General features: G+C 32.9%; 1 protein-coding gene across 2 annotated transcripts in view; it reads left to right on the top strand.

The window, feature by feature from the left end:
- Window positions 1-1431: 1431 nt before the first annotated feature.
- The window catches only part of LOC143055025 (WD repeat-containing protein 35-like), a 52303-nt gene continuing 35534 nt past the window's right edge, over window positions 1432-18200 (top strand). For both annotated transcript variants that reach the window (XM_076228158.1, XM_076228157.1), the window contains exons 1-9: window positions 1432-1584; window positions 2708-2825; window positions 5314-5388; window positions 6765-6857; window positions 8435-8536; window positions 9530-9609; window positions 10159-10239; window positions 11292-11457; window positions 11906-12051. In XM_076228158.1, the coding sequence (XP_076084273.1) occupies window positions 1561-1584; window positions 2708-2825; window positions 5314-5388; window positions 6765-6857; window positions 8435-8536; window positions 9530-9609; window positions 10159-10239; window positions 11292-11457; window positions 11906-12051 (885 nt within the window). In that variant the 5' untranslated portion in view covers window positions 1432-1560. The remainder of the gene's footprint in view (window positions 1585-2707; window positions 2826-5313; window positions 5389-6764; window positions 6858-8434; window positions 8537-9529; window positions 9610-10158; window positions 10240-11291; window positions 11458-11905; window positions 12052-18200) is intronic.

The following is an 18200-nucleotide window of genomic DNA, read 5'->3' as shown; positions in this document are numbered from 1 at the left end:
TTGCTGACGAGGCGAGATGTCTTTCAATTTCAGCAACTACATTTCGAGGAATTGTTTCACTTAATATTAATTGGCACATTTTTTAATTGTTCTCCCGTCCGCGAAATTCCATATACCTTACGAGTCTGATCGTCTAATTATTGCTTTAATATTGTTTCTACCACCCTACCCCTTTTTAATTTATCCTACCGTAGTCTAAAATCGTTCATCTTGTCAGTTCGTTAGGTATTTGTGTTTGAACTTAACACACGGGGAAACTCCGAATTGACGTCACTACGCTACTTCCAGCGTAGAAAAAACAATGTAGAATACGTTTTTTCTGCACTTTTGAATAAAAAAACATTTCTGAAGGTAAGTTTTCATTGTTGTTCTCAATTATTGCTAAAAAATGCCAAATTTCTAATGCCCGTTTCAATCCCGACCTCCGAATGTCTAAAAACATTCTAGAACTTCACAAAATCCCACTTCCGGCCTCCATTGCTTTGTGTACATTCCATTCAGCGTCATCAATCTTGTGGCAGGCAATACAGGTCAAGCAAATCGTATTTTTAGGAATTTTAAAATGACATGCTCCTTACGTCTTTCGCGATTTTCCCGCGAAAAAAGCCCATCCAAAATGAAAGGAAAACTAATTGAAAAAACTATGCCCATGCCATAATTTTGTACAGGAATATAGAGTAGGTTAATGAAAAATAATTTACATTTATTTTTCATAGAAATTTCTTTTTATTCATTATAAAAAGATCGATATTCTGACCATCATGACTGTAGATAAATATTCATACAGAATTCCATTGATGTCAAAAAGGGATGGCAAAAAAAGAGTTCCTGTTGAATAAAACCCAAAATTATTGCAAACTATTTTGAAGCAATATCCCACAAAGAAATAGCGTAATTGCCGTAGACTGGAAAATCCCCTAATTGACAGTAGAGCAATTTGATTGGGTAGAACGAAATGACATCACGTGATTTTGACGCCATTGAAATTTAAATGTAAACAAACAAGGTCAGAAGGTTCAGTATGGGACAGCATCGTACATTTAGTTACTGACAAATAATTATGAGTTACCAAGCTTGACAATGCATGGTGATAAAAAATGAAAGCTAAGTGTACAGAAAAAATAAGAAAAAAATAGCCTTAGGATAACGACTTATCATTACACCTGGATATAGATGTAGAACAGCAAATTATATCGTGGTTAGATTTAGTACAAATGCAGTCACAGACATTGGTATCATTAAGGTATTTTCCTGTGTATATGGAGAATATTTATCAATAAAACAGTGTCAATTTTAACAGTTCTAATGGAGCACGTCCGTACCTTGCGACCACGAGGTTAGAAAGGATAGTTTCCCGTGATGCATGTAAAATTTTGATTTCCGGAAGAAATTTAAGTTGTTTCCCTTGACTGTCAGGTCGCGCAGTGCTACAACAGGGAACGACAATAAGCACGGCTGAATAGTCAGTCTACATTCCAGCGATGGCGGTGATGACCTGAATTTGTTGTCTTCACGTTTTCTTCAAAATTTTGCAGAAAATTATTGTTTTAAGTAGTCACAATGTTTGTGTATCTGAGCAAGAAGGTGATTTTCTTTTATTTAACTCGAAAAAACGTTTGTTATGATCACTGAAAACATTTCAACAGGGAAAATTTTATTGGTTGCCAATGAAGCTTTTATAAATATTTTTAAGATAAAACAATCTTTTCAATAAAAGATCTAAATAAATAGGTGGTAAATTGAAACTATAGAATATAATAAGATTCTTTGTATATGATATAATTTTTACACATTTACAAATCACTGCATTTGGTTTGTCCTAGCTCAGGAACCGTAGCTCTTACATATAGGTCCTTATGTTATTTTTTGACTATTTGCAGACTATGCAGCTAGGTTTGTCCAGTAAGTGTTGTACTGATATCAATCAAATGTTACCTGAATGTTTCATAACTGTTGTTGTTATTATTTACATGATAATACTGGCTATGATAACCCCCAAAAAGGAACAATACAAAATAGTGCCTTGTTCACAAGAACATTTAATTTGAATGAAATTCTCTAATCGAGTTCACACACTCTTCTGTTTTTAATTTAAATAGAATCAAACTGGCTCAATGGCGTTATTCTATTCGCATTATAAATGTGTTTTCGTTAATACAAATTAGTTAATTAGCTGTTATACAATATAAAATGAGGTGTGTACACGTTCTAAATTGTAATTCGAATTAAATTATCAATTATTTGATAATGCCAATTAAAAGTTTAAGTACGTGGTTCGGACAGTAAGGCAAATTCCACATGAATTGCATTTCATATTAGAATTTACCTTCAGACCTAAACTGTTTTGATTGCAAATCAAATTTATTCTAATTAGTTAATGCCAATCAAATTTGAATTACGTGTAAACTCATCATAAGAAATAATTATTGTTAACTACATGTAATTGCAGATTAAGATAGATACATGTGATTGATACTAAGGGTTCACAAGGTAATTTCTTATCTAGTGGATATGTAACTACATGTACATGAAGGTACCTTAAGACTGACAGCAGACACATTTTGTAACTTTATCTTGTGATTATATGAATTGTAGGTTATGGAAGAATTGTAGAATAAATATTTGAATTATGAGATTTGTATATATCACTAAATATAGAGCATAAATCACAGATGGATGTTAATCAGGCTTGGTATTTGTTTAATAGATTGCCATCCCTAACAACACTAAGTTGAAATATGTTTCATGGAACAAAGATCAAGGATATATTGCATGTGGTGGCGAAGAGGGACTTCTTAAAGTCCTAAAATTAGAAACTGCTTCAGGTATGTTTAGTACTTCTAATCTCATAAGGTACGTCATGTAAATGTAAATTGAGAATGGAATTGGAGAATGTGTCAAAGAGACAACAACACGACCAAAGAGCAGAAACCAGCTGAAGGCAACCAATGGGTCTTCAATATAGCAAGAAAATCCCCCACCTGCAGGCGTGCTTCAGCTGGCCCCTAAACAAAAATATGTATTAGTTCAGTGATAATGGACGTCATACTAAACTCAAAAATATATGAAAGGAACTAAATTTAAAATTCATATAAGACTAACAAAGGCCAGAGACTCCTGACTTGGAACAGGCACAAATATGTACATGTACATTTGGGGGTCAGGCTTTAATAGCCATGTTATAAGAAATGTACTTATTATGGAAAGGAAGGAAAGGTTAACTTATTAAAAGTTTGTTTATTATGCCCCACCTACGATAGTAAAGGGGCATTATGTTTTCTGGTCTGTGCCTCCGTTCATTCGTCCGTCCGTCTGTGCGTCCGTTCGTCCGTCCGCTTCAGGTAAAGTTTTTGGTCAAGGTAGTTTTTGAAGAAGTTGAAGTCTAATCAACTTGAAACTTAGTACACATGTTCCCTATGATATGATCTTTCTAATTTTAATTCCAAATTAAAGTTTTGACCCTAATTTCACGGTCCACTGAACATAGAAAATGATAGTGCGAGTGGGGCATCGGTGTACTTGGGACACATTCTTGTTTTTAATTTATTTTACTCATATAGTCATAAATATAATACATCAAAAGAATAACACTAATTACCCAAAATATAGAACAGTATAACAGGCAACATCTGACTTTTCTAAAAAAAAAAAATATATATGTAAGCAGCAATGAACAGAAAATTCTGTACTGATTAAGATTTGATAGAAACACAAATTGTTGTGAGATCAAACCAGTTGTATATGTCACATGTGCATATACACTTTCCTTTGCCTAAAATGACTTTATCTTCTACTGCACAATATCTAAATATACACATGTATCAGGCCTGGGGTAATGGTAATTTGTAATTGTAATGCATTGTAATATTACATTTTTTGGATGTAAGGCAAAGTAATTTGTAATGCACTTTTTCTGCATTACAATTACATGTAATGTAATGATTACTTAAGTTAAAAATTGATGTAATGCCTCCATTACAGTACATTACTTTTCATTACAAATTGGTAAAATACATAAAATTGAAGAATATTGTATAATAAAAATAAAATATTAACAAAAACAAAAGAAAGTATGGAATAAAACTTTTGTCACAGTTAATTACTGTATTAAATACATTAAATCAATCTTTAAAACACACATTAAGGTAATAAACATAAAATGGTAAAAATTATCAAGTCTTGATCTTGGTTTCTGATATTTGTTTAAAATGATATTAGGAATATTTTGGTGTTTGGTGGTTTGGTGTTCAATGAAAAATCTTATAAAAATTTATCAAACAAAACTATATAGATGAATGGAAAAAATATGAAGATGAAATTTTCATAATTCTATACACACCTTACATGTATTTCAGTGAAAGATTGAATATGTCAAACAACATTTTTAAATCAAACTGTGGTTTGGGTCCTGTCTGTGTTGTTATTTCACTTAATTAATATCAAAATGTTTTTATTGCAATCAAATCTTCTCAACTTATGTTTGTCCTCACAGAGCCCTTGGGCATTTCAAAAGATAATCCTTTAATGACACATTTATTATATTCCTTTGAAATCCCTTAATGATGTCTTAATGATTAAGTGATCAATGTAAGAAACAAAATTATATGATAATTTAATTATTTTTTACCACCACCTAAGAAACTTAAAAGTGACTTTTCCAGTTTCATGCCTCCTACTACTCCATCAAAGAGTATAGACACAGGTATGGTGCAGTACATGTCTGAGCCATGTGAAGACATTTCAATCAATGCACTGGAATGATGGAAGTCAAATTCAGTGTGCCTTTCTTCTTTGGCTAATACAGCTATCAAGTAGTTAGCCATTGCACACACATCAGCTGCTGTAGAAAGGCTTTTTAGTATTGCCAGAAAGGTGTACAGAACTGATTGCTGTTCTCTTAATGACACCACTTTTGAACCTCTTATGATGATAAAGTTCAATGGACATATTGATTAACCAGTATTTGAAGTCTCTGTCACTAACACTGTATATATATCTACATATACCCCTGTAATATTTATCATTTTTGAAATCGTTTTTAGTTTTTATATTGAAAAAGTAATGTGTAATGTAATGCATTACATAGGCAAAGTAATTGTAATGTAATGTATTACATGTGAGAAAAAATGTAATTGTAATTGTAATTGTAATGAGAGAATCACAAAGTAATTGTAATGTAATGCATTACATTGCAATGTAATGGCCCCAGGCCTGACATGTATTGAACCTACATATGCTACATGGAAAAACAAGACAATTTTTATATATGGCTTACATTCTTTACAAATATCCTTTGTTTATTTTTACATTCAGGAAAAGATGCTAAAGTGAAAGGACTTGCAGCTCCAAGTAACCTGTCAATGAACCAGACCCTAGAAGGACATAGTGGTTAGAATTTATTGTTGGACTTTTTACTGTTAGCCTTTTAGTTCATTGATAATTTAGAGAATTTTCTTTTTTACTAAATAATAAAATTGAGAATGGAAATGGGGAATTTGTCAGAGACAACAGCCCGACCATAGAGCAGACAACAGCCGAAGGCCACCAATAGGTCTAATCAATGTTTATGAACATTTGGGACAAAGGAGTAGGTCCAGTAAGACCCCTTTTTGGCCCCAAAATATAGCAATTTTACAAAATTGTTAAAATGTTAACTTTTAGTTATTTATTGGAAAGTAGAATGCTTCTGCTACATAGATATGGGCTGTTTTTGACAATATAATGCACATATATCGGGTACTAGCACCATTAAGTCATGCTAAATTACTGAAATCTTTACAATTTTAGCATTTTAGTTAAATTTTAGACGGTTTCTATCTTAAATGAAAGTGGCCGCATTTGTGTTCATTCTTATAAATATTGAAATGTAATTTGTTTTTGATGATAATACATAACAGATCTATATAAAGGTTGAGGACGAACAGGGATGCGGCCACTTTCATTTTTAACAAAACCATCTGAAAAGTGACATTTTAGGGCATATTTGATAGATTTTTCATATTCAAGCTTGAATCAGAGCGATTAAAATGACTAAATTAGTTATTAAAAATCTTTCACTTAAACTAATTGAGTCAACTGCAATAGACACTTAAGTGTTTAAAAACTGTCCAAAATATTTCGTCAGATGAACCTGGACCCACTCCTTTCACTGCATCTACATATTTATGCAATAATTATAAACTTCCTATGAATGAATCTCTTACAGGACCCAGTATTTAGATATGCAAAGTTTGTGTTATGGGAGATATCAATTCTGACCACAATTCAGTTGTCCAGATTTAAAATCATTAAAAGCATTAATCTACATAATGAACACTGTGACACCAATAGTGCCCTGTTTAAACATTTGTTCTTAGCATAAACATTTTCAACGAGTTATGTTTAAAGCATTGTAAACACTCCAAACAAAATGTTTTCTTACTTTTTATTGTGTATAAAAGTTGGATCTTAAACTAAAAAAATTTCAAAAACTTTTCTACAAATTTTCCTTCCTTAGCTCCTTACTTTTGACCTTTATTTTTGTAACACTTGACCCATAAATGACTGGTTTTTTTTTCTGGAATGGACTAAAAAGCTATAAGGTGCATAAGAATAAGTTCTGGTTTAAGGATGAAATAATCAAATCAGTGGCAGATCCAGAGCACCCCCTTTTATTTTGACGATCAATGTTTTTGACATATAATGGGAACCCCTCTTTTAAAAATTGCTTGATCCGCCCCTGATTTGTTGGGAATAGGTTAATTATATCTGTTTGTAAATTACAGGTGCTGTCCAAGTTGTAACATGGAATGAACAATACCAAAAACTGACCACAAGTGACCAACATGGTCTTATTATTGTATGGATGTTGTACAAAGGTCAGTACTTAAAAAAAGAATTTATATAAGGAAATGTGGTATGATTGTCAATGAGGAGGAGAATGTATATACTTTGCTGTACAACCTTATACAGTAAGCTATATTTTTTTACTGTCCATGGCGTTAAAATAGTAAATCCCTGGGATGTGTTTTAGTTGATTGTTGTCTATGATGCATGATATTTTATCATTATTGTTTTTGGCTTTTAACTAGCTTTCAGTAACTGCGAGAACTCTCAAATTTTACTTTCTTGTTAACTTGTAATGCTTTTTATTTATTGAATGTTTACTTAATTAGGGTTATATTTCATGTCCCTATTTTTAATATAAACCAGCTTTGATAAGGGTTTGTTATGACTATAAATTCTGTTCTATGAACTACAAGTGTGTACATTATTCTTTTTGGCAGCATTTTGTTCATTTTTTTTTTCTTTCTGAAATTCTTTAACATATAACTCCTTATTTTATTGATTTTGTATTTACATTGTGTCATAGATCAAATTTATTTGTTCAGTGTACCTGGTGTATGTTCCCTTGTGTAAATATGTCTTTTGATTGAGTTAAACCATTTCAATTGATATTTTACAGTGTGTATATTTTATGTTGTGATGTTATACTATTATTTCAGATATTGGTGAAAGTTGGTACCTTTTAAAACGTTTAAACCTGCTGCATTTGTTTGCATGTGTCCTATGTCAGGAATCTGATGTTCAGTAGTTGTTGTTTGTTGATGCGGTTTAATAGTGTTTCTTGTTTTTCATTCTTTATATAAATTAGATTGTTGGTTTTCCTGTTTGAATGGTTTTACGCATGTCATTTTCGGGGGCCTTTATAGCTTGATGTTTGGTTTGAGCCCAGGCTCTTTGTTGAAGATCATACTTTGACCTATAAGGGTTCCCTTTTTAAATTGTGACTTGGATGAGAGAGTTGTCTCATTGGCATTCATACCATATCTTTCTTAAATCTATATAGAAAGTCCTGACATGAAAAAAATGTGAAATAATTCAAAAGAGAAAACAAACAACTAGACTTGATATAAGGTTTATAATTGTTATAAAGGAATTACTTTTACTTTCACAAATAATACAGATGCTTTTGATATTTATATTTTACATTTTAGTTAAAAAGATTTTTTAACATTCAAGGGCAATTTAATTGAAAATATAAAGAATGAGAATGCTTCAGTATGATATGAAAATACCTATATTTGTCCTACATTACACAGATGTTTTAGTTTGTATGTCAAAATGACATCTGTAAGCTGATAGTCAAAAACTTTCAGCCAATCAGAAGACATATTAAAATTCAAAAATAAAATTTTGCAATTTATTCTGTGAATTTAACAACTTTTAGGCAATGGATAGTTTCCCTTATTTTGGAATTATGTATAATATCATATATGCAAAAATATCCCTGAACGAATTATTTAATGAGTGAATTTAATCCCTGGATAAAAAGTTAATTCATTACAATAATGAATGTATCATAATCAATCTGAAAAATTTATACGTTTTCAGTGCTTATGCACCCATTAGCAATTCAATTTGTCTAAGGAACTTATCCATGTTTTTGTTATAGGAATGTGGTACGAAGAGATGATCAACAATAGGAATAAGTCTGTTGTACGTAGTATGGGATGGAACGCTGATGGACAGAAAATATGTATTGTTTATGAAGATGGTTTGTATACTTATCTAATTATAGAAAAATAAAAACATCAACACATATGTTATACTGAAATCATAAAGAATTAATTACGTCTACATGTTTCAATACATTAGTGGGATTATCAAGACGGCTAAACATGTAGACATAATAAATTCTTCATTTTATTGATATAACACGGGTGTTGATGTCTTTATTTTCTATAATTTTATGTAGTTGTAAATAGACAACTATTGAATACCACTAGGTATCCACTTTACCGCTTCAGGGTGTTGGTTCAATTTACACATTACTTATATAATTATTAAAAAACTAACTTTATCAACTCCATCAGGAAAAGTTGACTAAAGGGAGATTAGGTATGAGTTTTTGCTCTCATATGATAAAATTTGGTTTTCAAATTTTCAGTTTGAGCATTCTTAATGAAGGTAATTCAGAAAAGTGCTAAGCGAACACAAAATTTATAGTGTTATTTCAAATTTATATGAACATGAAGGAAATGGCAGATGGTTGTAATGTATTTAATAAATGATTAATAATTAGAAAGTAATTACATTTCATACAATTCATATTTTTTCCCTAATTACATAATTGTGTCACTGTTATTAACAGATGTGGCGAGATTTCACCTTCCAGCTTTTCTGCAAACATAACACATGCAATTTAAAAATTTGCCACTCTCTACAGCTGTATCACCAGAGTTTGCGAAATCTTTTTTTCCCTGGTGGTCGTTGAAGAAAATCTACTGGTCCTCACTACTAATTCTATTGAAAAATGCTAAAATTTTGTCAGTCCTATGCAAAATTTTAGTGGTAAAATCCTGAGGACTGCCATTTTTCGCGAACTCTGTATCACTTACATTCTCTATGATTTATGTACATGATATACAGGTGTCGTCATAGTAACATAATTAAAACATAAAGTTTAATGTCTGTTAGAATCAATTTTGATATATACTGAGACAAATTTTATAGTTATATCACTGACACTCTCTATATTTATTTACAGGGGCTGTTATAGTTGGCTCAGTAGATGGAAACAGGATTTGGGGCAAAGAATTAAAGGGACAACAATTAGCTCATGTTGCTGTAAGTTGTTATAAATTCTGTCCAATGGTTCTTTGGATCAATTTTAGTGTGAACAGATTTACAATACTTTTGTAACTATCTTAATTCTGATTTATAGTTTAGAAAGCTTAAAACCGTGCAATTTTCATGTGTTGTTTATTTGCTTTAGTTTCCAGATTTCTATGAAATTGAGAAAAAAAATTATCATTTCAGAATACAGAAAAATAAATAAAGGAAAATGCTAAAAGTAAAAGCTCGCCCAACAGATTTTTCCATTAAAGTCTCATAATTTAAAACCAGCAAAAAATTCCATGTACATCAATGAGACAGCAGTGAGAAATATTTATAGAAATTTAGATGTCAACATTTGCATTTATAAACATTAGGAGATGTTTGGTATTGGTCAAAGAGATAGCAATCTAGGAAATGAAAGAAACAAAAGTTATATGACAGACCTGATGTAAGGGGAATTGGATGTTTAAAATCAATAAAGCAGAGATAACAGACTGCAAGCCAAGCTGTTAAATTAATTATCATATTATTTACAAATAATGGTGTATTGTTTTTCAGTGGTCAGCAGATGGGAAGATTTTGTTGTTTGGTATGACAAATGGAGAGGTACATATTTATGACAACACTGGAAATTTTATTGTAAGTATACAGTTTGTTTTACTTTATTTTATGTTTTGACACATTAGAATAGAATATTGTTCATTGTGTAACCAGTGTTCTAGGATTCCCATTACCCGTTACCCGGGGTAAGTGGATTAGGACAACGGGTAAGTCATTTTTTAGCCTTTGTCACCCGGTGGTAAGTCAATTTTCAAGTTCGGGGAAGCCGAAAAACTCTTGACATTTCCCGGTCCTCTTCAATTTTCCCATATCTGCTTTTTATTTTTATTAAATCACGAGAAAAAACTTTGATAAAAGATCGAAGATTTTGTCGATGTCTATCGGCGCTTTTATTCAAGCACTCGTTTACTAGGTGTAATCAAGCGCAAAAGAGACCACATTCTTCTCCTATCATTCTAAAAGTCGGTCACGGTGTCGGTAAAATCGGAAAATCCGGATTGATAACTGGTGCTTAAATCGGGACATAAACGATTTTTTTTCTTGTCATGGGAGGAAAATAAACTTACAGTTGCATTTATTATAGCTCTTAATAAATGACATAGTAATAACTATAACATATTCAGGGGCGGATGCAGGAATTTTCGAAAGGGGGGGTGCTAACCCAGGGCACCCAGGGCAAAGGGGGGGGGGGGTGCAAAACATATGTCCCGATACAAATGCATTGATCGGCAAAAATAAAGGGGGGGGGTGCGCACCCCCTGAACCCCCCCCCTGGATCCGCCACTGATATTTGTCAAATTTAGTAAGAAATCGGTTTTTTTTGCGCCGTCCGCATTGGTTGGCGGATTTAACTTTTAGATGTGGTAAGTAATTTTTTTATTGATCTTACCCGTGGTAAGTCAAGGTGCCAAAAAAATCCTAGAACACTGTGTAACACAGCAAAATTTATAGTTTCTTTATTGAAAGTCAAGTTAAATCAAATATATCGTTTATTGTATGTTGTTGCATTTGTTTGTAAGTCTTCTAATTATGTGTCATGATATTGACTACTTTATTGTTTCAAAACTCGTCTGGTGTGTCTGGGACCTTTACATTAACTACCTTATTGTATATATATTTTATGTTTCCAGTCTAAGGTACAAGTTTATTGTCTGTCTGGTGTGTCTGGGGCACTACGCATTGCAGGATTACAGTGGTACAATGGTGTACATGGCTATGTAGAACCTAACTGTCCAAGTCTGGCTATCTGTTTTGATTCTGGTAGATGTCAGATCATGAGAAGTGAACTAGATGAAAGTAAGTCAACAAATCATGAGACTGAGAATCATAAATCCAGCCCATATTAAAATTTAGTCATAAGGTTGCAGCATAAATGTTTATTCAAAGGAATATTTGGATACAATTATAAATCGAAAGTATCAGAAATGATAAGAAATAAACAGTTATTTTCGTATATACTTTTACTAATTTTAATAGCATCATAATTATTGTTACTTTATTATTGCGATTTTTAAACGAAAGACAAATATGCAAGATGATTTATAGCAATTTCAGGAAATGTTCCAAACAAATAATTAAAAATGTAAAATACAACGTAAAATTATCTTTAAAAATTCTGCCCTGCTAATTTTTTTTAACAAAAATATTTATATGTACCTTGAATCTTACTATTATAAACTGTCATATTTACTGTTAAATCATAATTTCAATTCCAAGGGAGGTAACTTGTGTTTAAATTGTTTAGATCCAGTACTGATAGACACAGGTATGCAGGTTCAACAGATAGCCTGGAACCATACTGGTTCTGTGTTAGCAGTGGCTGGGTCACAGAGAGCAATGGGACAAGATAAAGAGGTCAATGTGGTCCAGTTCTATGCTCCATTTGGTGAGGTAAGTACACATTGATTTTGTTCTTGTTATTGGAAGGGAAATATTGCACAGTAACACAACATGGCCTCTTTTTCTAGCTTGATTTTAAGATAGTATAAAAAAGAAGATGTGATATGATTGCCAATGAGACAACTCTCCACAAGAGACAGAATAACACAGAAATTAACAACTAGAGGGTCACTGTATGGCTTCAAAAATGAGCAAAACCCATACAGCATAGTCAACTATAAAAGGCCCTGAAATGACAAATGTAAAACAATTCAAATGAAATAACTAACGGCCTAATTTATGTACAAAACAATAAACAAAAAACAAATATGTAACACATCAACAAACAACAACCACTGAATTACAGGCTCCTGACTTGGGACAGGCACATACATGATTAAGATTAAATGGCATTATCGCAATTAATCATAGCTTTAATTGTGATTAGACAGTAAATGAAGGCTTTTTGATTGTAAAAGTCACTAAGAACTGCAGTCAGTTACAAGTCAAGAATCAAGTAACTCAATTCAGCAGAAACTAGGGATATCAGTAGGTCTAGGGTAACAGTTACTTCCCTTTAAACAAATTACTTCCCTTTAAACAATTCAGCAGAAACTAGGGATATCAGTAGGTCTAGGGTAACAGTTACTTCCCTTTAAACAAATTACTTCCCTTTAAACAATTCAGCAGAAACTAGGGATATCAGTAGGTCTAGGGTAACAGTTACTTCCCTTTAAACAAATTCACTTGTAATCCATTGTTGGTAGAATATGTCTTTCAAAAGATTTTCTGTATCAGCCTCATTTTTAGCTCACCTGGCCCGAAGGGCCAAGTGAGCTTTTCTCATCACTTGGCGTCCGTCGTCCGTCGTCGTCCGTCGTCGTCGTCGTCGTCCGTCGTCGTTAACTTTTACAAAAATCTTCTCCTCTGAAACTACTGGGCCAAATCAAACCAAACTTGGCCACAATCATCATTGGGGTATCTAGTTTAAAAAATGTGTGGCGTGACCCGGTCAACCAACCAAGATGGCCGCCACGGCTAAAAATAGAACATAGGGGTAAAATGCAGTTTTTGGCTTATAACTCAAAAACCAAAGCATTTAGAGGAAATCTGACATGGGGGTAAAAATGTTTATCAGGTCAAGATCTATCTGCCCTGAAATTTTCAGATGAATCGGTCAATCGGTTGTTGGGTTGCTGCCCCTGAATTGGTAATTTTGAGGAAATTTTGCTGTTTTTGGTTATTATCTTGAATATTATTATAGATAGAGATAAACTGTAAACAGCAATAATGTTCAGCAAAGTAAGATCTACAAATAAGTCAACATGACCAAAATGGTCAGTTGACCCGTTTAGGAGTTATTGCCCTTTATAGTCAATTTTTAACCATTTTCCGTTAATTAAAGTAATCTTTTACAAAAATCTTCTCCTCTGAAACTACTAGGCCAAATTAATCCAAACTTGGCCACAATCATCTTTGGGGTATCTAGTTTAAAAAATGTGTGGCGTGACCTGGTCAACCAACCAAGATGGCCGCCACGGCTTAAAATAGAACAAAGGGGTAAAATGCAGTTTTTGGCTTATAACTCAAAAACCAAAGCATTTTGAGGAAATCTGACGGGATAAAAATGTTTATCAGGTCAAGATCTATCTGCCCTGAAATTTTCAGATGAATCAGTCAATCGGTTGTTGGGTTGCTGCCCCTGAATTGGTAATTTTGAGAAAATTTTGCTGTTTTTGGTTATTATCTTGAATATTATTATAGATAGAGATAAACTGTATACAGCAATAATGTTCAGCAAAGTAAGATCTACAAATAAGTCAACATGACCAAAATTGTCAGTTGACCCGTTTAGGAGTTATTGCCCTTTATAGTCAATTTTAACCATTTTTCATAAATTAAATTAATCTTTTACAAAAATCTTCTCCTCTGAAACTACTGGGCCAAATTAATCCAAACTTGGCCACAATCATCTTTGGGGTATCTAGTTTAAAAAATGTGTGGCGTGACCCGGTCAACCAACCAAGATGGCTGCCACCGCTAAAAATAGAACATAGGGGTAAAATGCAGTTTTTGGCTTATAACTCAAAAACCAAAGCATTTTGAGGAAATCTGACATGGGATAAAAATGTTTATCAGGTCAAGTTCTATCTGCCCTGAAATTTTCAGATGAATCGGTCAATCGGTTGTTGGGTTGCTGCCCCTGAATTGGTAATTTTGAGGAAATTTTGCTGTTTTTATACGACCGCAAATTTTGAAAAAATTTTCGTCGTATATTGCTATCACGTTGGCGTCTGCGTCGTCGTCGTCGTCGTCCGGCGTCCGAATACTTTTAGTTTTCGCACTCTAACTTTAGTAAAAGTGAATAGAAATCTATGAAATTTTAACACAAGGTTTATGACCATAAAAGGGAGGTTGGTATTGATTTTGGGAGTTTTGGTCCCAACATTTTAGGAATTAGGGGCCAAAAAGGGCCCAAATAAGCATTTTCTTGGTTTTCGCACCATAACTTTAGTTTAAGTTAATAGAAATCTATGAAATTTTGACACAAGGTTTATGACCACAAAAGAAAGATTGGGATTGATTTTGGGAGTTTTGGTTTCAATAGTTTAGGAATAAGGGGCCAATAAAGGGCCCAAATAAGCATTTTTCTTGGTTTTTGCACAATAACTTTAGTTTAAGTAAATAGAAATCTATGAAATTTAAACACAATGTTTATGACCACAAAAGGAAGGTTGGTATTGATTTTGGGAGTTTAGGACCCAACAGTTTAGGAATTAGGGGCCAAAAAGGGACCCAAATAAGCATTTTTCTTGGTTTTCGCACCATAACGTTAGTATAAGTAAATACAAATCTATGAAATTTAAACACAAGGCTTATGACCATAAAAGGAAGGTTGGTATTGATTTTGGGAGTTTTGGTCCCAATAGTTTAGGAAAAAGGGGCCCAAAGGGCCCAAAATTAAACTTTGTTTGATTTCATCAAAATTGAATAATTGGGGTTCTTTGATATGCCGAATCTAACTGTATATGTAGATTCTCAACTTTTGGTCCCGTTTTCAAATTGGTCTACATTAAGGTCCAAAGGGTCCAAAATTAAACTTAGTTTGATTTTGACAAAAAATGAATCGGTTGGGTTCTTTGATATGTTGAATCTAAAAATGTACTTAGATTCTTGATTATTGAAGTTTTTTGGTCCAGTTTTCAAATTGGTCTACATTAAGGTCCAAAGGGTCCAAAATTAAACTTTGTTTGATTTCATCAAAAATTGAATCCTTGGGGTTCTTTGATATGCCAAATCTAACTGTGTATGTAGATTCTTCATTTTTGGTCCTGTTTTCAAATTTCAAATTCTACATTAAAGTCCAAAGGGTCCAAAATTAAACTAAGTTTGATTTTAACAAAAATTGAATTCTTGGGCCTCTTTGATATGCTGAATCTAAACATGTACTTAGATTTTTGATTATGGGCCCAGTTTTCAAGTTGGTCCAAATCAGGATCTAAAATTATTATATTAAGTATTGTGCAATAGCAAGTCTTTTCAATTGCACAGTATTGTGCAATGGCAAGAAATATCTAATTGCAAAATATTGTGAAATAGCAAAAATTTTTTTAATTAGAGTTATCTTTCTTTGTCCAGAATAGTAAGCAAGAAATATCCTATTGCACAATATTGTGCAATAGCAAGAATTTTTTTTAATTGGAGTTATCTTTCTTTGTCCAGAATCAACTTAAATCTTTGTTATATACAATATACAATGTATATACACTTTTTACTACCAACTGATAAATTTAAATAATCTTTACCATTCAGTGATAACAAGCAGTTTTTTTAAATCTTAATATTTTATGATGTATTTAATGAGTAGTTATTGTTGCAATCTCCATTAGAAATTTGAATTGATATCAGTTTTGAAAAAGGGAAACGGGGATGTGAAAAAAAGGGGGGGGGGTTAAATTTTTCTCATTTCAGATTTCATAAATAAAAAGAAAATTTCTTCAAACATTTTTTTGAGAGGTTAATATTCAACAGCAAAGTGAATTGCTCAAAGGCAAAAAAAACCTTTTAAGTTCATTAGACCACATTCATTCTGTGTCAGAAACCTATGCTGTGTCAACTATTTAATTTTAGATTTAAAAAGTTTGAAGAAGAAATCTTTAATTGATTTGTAAAATTTTGGCATTTGTTTTTGTGTAAAAAAAAACCATGTAATGTCAAAAATTTGATCACAATCCAACTTCAGAGCTGTATCATGCTTGAATGTTTTGTCCATACTTACCCCAACTGTTCAGGGTTCGACCTCTGCGGTCGTATAAAGCTGCGCCCTGCGGAGCACCTGGTTGGTTATTATCTTGAATATTATTATAGATAGAGATAAATTGTAAACAGCAATAATGTTCAGCAAAGTAAGATCTACAAATAAGTTAACATGACCAAAATGGTCAGTTGACCCCTTTAGGAGTTATTGCCCTTTATAGTCAATCTTTAACCATTTTTCATAAATCTAAGTAATCTTTTACAAAATCTCCACTGAAACTACTAGGCCACAATCATCTTTGGGGTATCTTGTTTGAAAAATGTGTCCGATGACCTGGCCATTCAACCAAGATGGCCGCCACGGCTAAAAATAGAACATAGGGGTAAAATGCAGTTTTTGGCTTATAACTATGAATTCAAAGCATCTAGAGCAAATCTGACAAGAAGTTAAATTGTTAATCAAGTCAATATCTATCTGCCCTGAATTTTTCAGATGAATTGGACAACTGGTTGTTGGGTTGCGGCCCTCCAATTGGTAATTTTTAAAGAAATTTTGCCGTTTTTGGTTATCTTGAATACTATTATAGATAGCGATAAACTGTAAACAGCAATAATGTTCAGCAAAGTAAGATCTACAAATAAGTCAAGATGACCTAAATGGTCAATTGACCCCTTAAGGAGTTATTGCCCTTTATAGTCAATTTTTAACAATTTTCATTAATTTGGTAAATATATGTAAATTTTTACCAAATATAGTTCTCTGTTACTAATGGGCAAAGTTCATTATAGATATAATTGTAAGAAGCAAAATCGTTCAGTAAAGTAAGAACTTCAAAACACATCACCATCACCAAAATACAATTTTGTCATGAATCCATTTGTGTCCTTTGTTTAATATGCACATAGACCAAGGTGAGCGACACAGGCTCTTTAGAGCCTCTAGTTTAGCTCACCTGGCCCGAAGGGCCAAGTGAGCTTTTCCCATCACTTTGCGTCCGGCGTCCGTCGTCGTCCTGCGTCCGTCGTCGTCCGTCGTCGTTAACTTTTACAAAAATCTTCTCCTCTGAAACTACTAGGCCAAATTAAACCAAACTTGGCCACAATCATCATTGGGGTATCTAGTTTAAAAAATGTGTCCGGTGACCCGGCCAACCAACCAAGATGGCCGCCATGGCTAAAAATAGAACATAGGGGTAAAATGCAGTTTTTGGGTTATAACTCAAAAACCAAAGCATTTAGAGCAAATCTGACATGGGGTAAAATTGTTTATCAGGTCAAGATCTATCTGCCCTGAAATTTTCAGATGAATTGGACAACCCGTTGTTGGGTTGCTGCCCCTGAATTGATAATTTTAAGGAAATTTTGCTGTTTTTGGTTATTATCTTGAATATTATTATAGATAGAGATAAACTGTAAACAGCAATAATGTTCATCAAAGTAAGATTTACAAATAAGTCAACGTGACCGAAATGGTCAGTTGACCCCTTTAGGAGTTATTGCACTTTTTAGTCCATTTTTAACCATTTTTCGTAAATCTTAGTTATCTTTTACAAAAATCTTCTCCTCTGAAACTACTGGGCCAAATTAAACCAAACTTGGCCACAATCATCATTGGGGTATCTAGTTTAAAAAATGTGTGGCGTGACCCGGCCAACCAACCAAGATGGCCGCCATGGCTAAAAATAGAACATAGGGGTAAAATGCAGTTTTTGGCTTATAACTCAAAAACCAAAGCATTTAGAGCAAATCTGACATGGGGTAAAATTGTTTATCAGGTCGAGATCTATCTGCCCTGAAATTTTCAGATGAATCGGACAACCCGTTGTTGGGTTGCTGCCCCTGAATTGATAATTTTAAGGAAATTTTGCTGGTTTTGGTTATTATCTTGAATATTATTATAGATA

The sequence above is a fragment of the Mytilus galloprovincialis genome, chromosome 12, assembly GCF_965363235.1.
Source record: "Mytilus galloprovincialis chromosome 12, xbMytGall1.hap1.1, whole genome shotgun sequence".
Taxonomy (NCBI): domain Eukaryota; kingdom Metazoa; phylum Mollusca; class Bivalvia; order Mytilida; family Mytilidae; genus Mytilus; species Mytilus galloprovincialis.
Note: the sequence above shows the minus strand (reverse complement) of the source record. Positions and strands in the feature narration are given on the sequence as shown.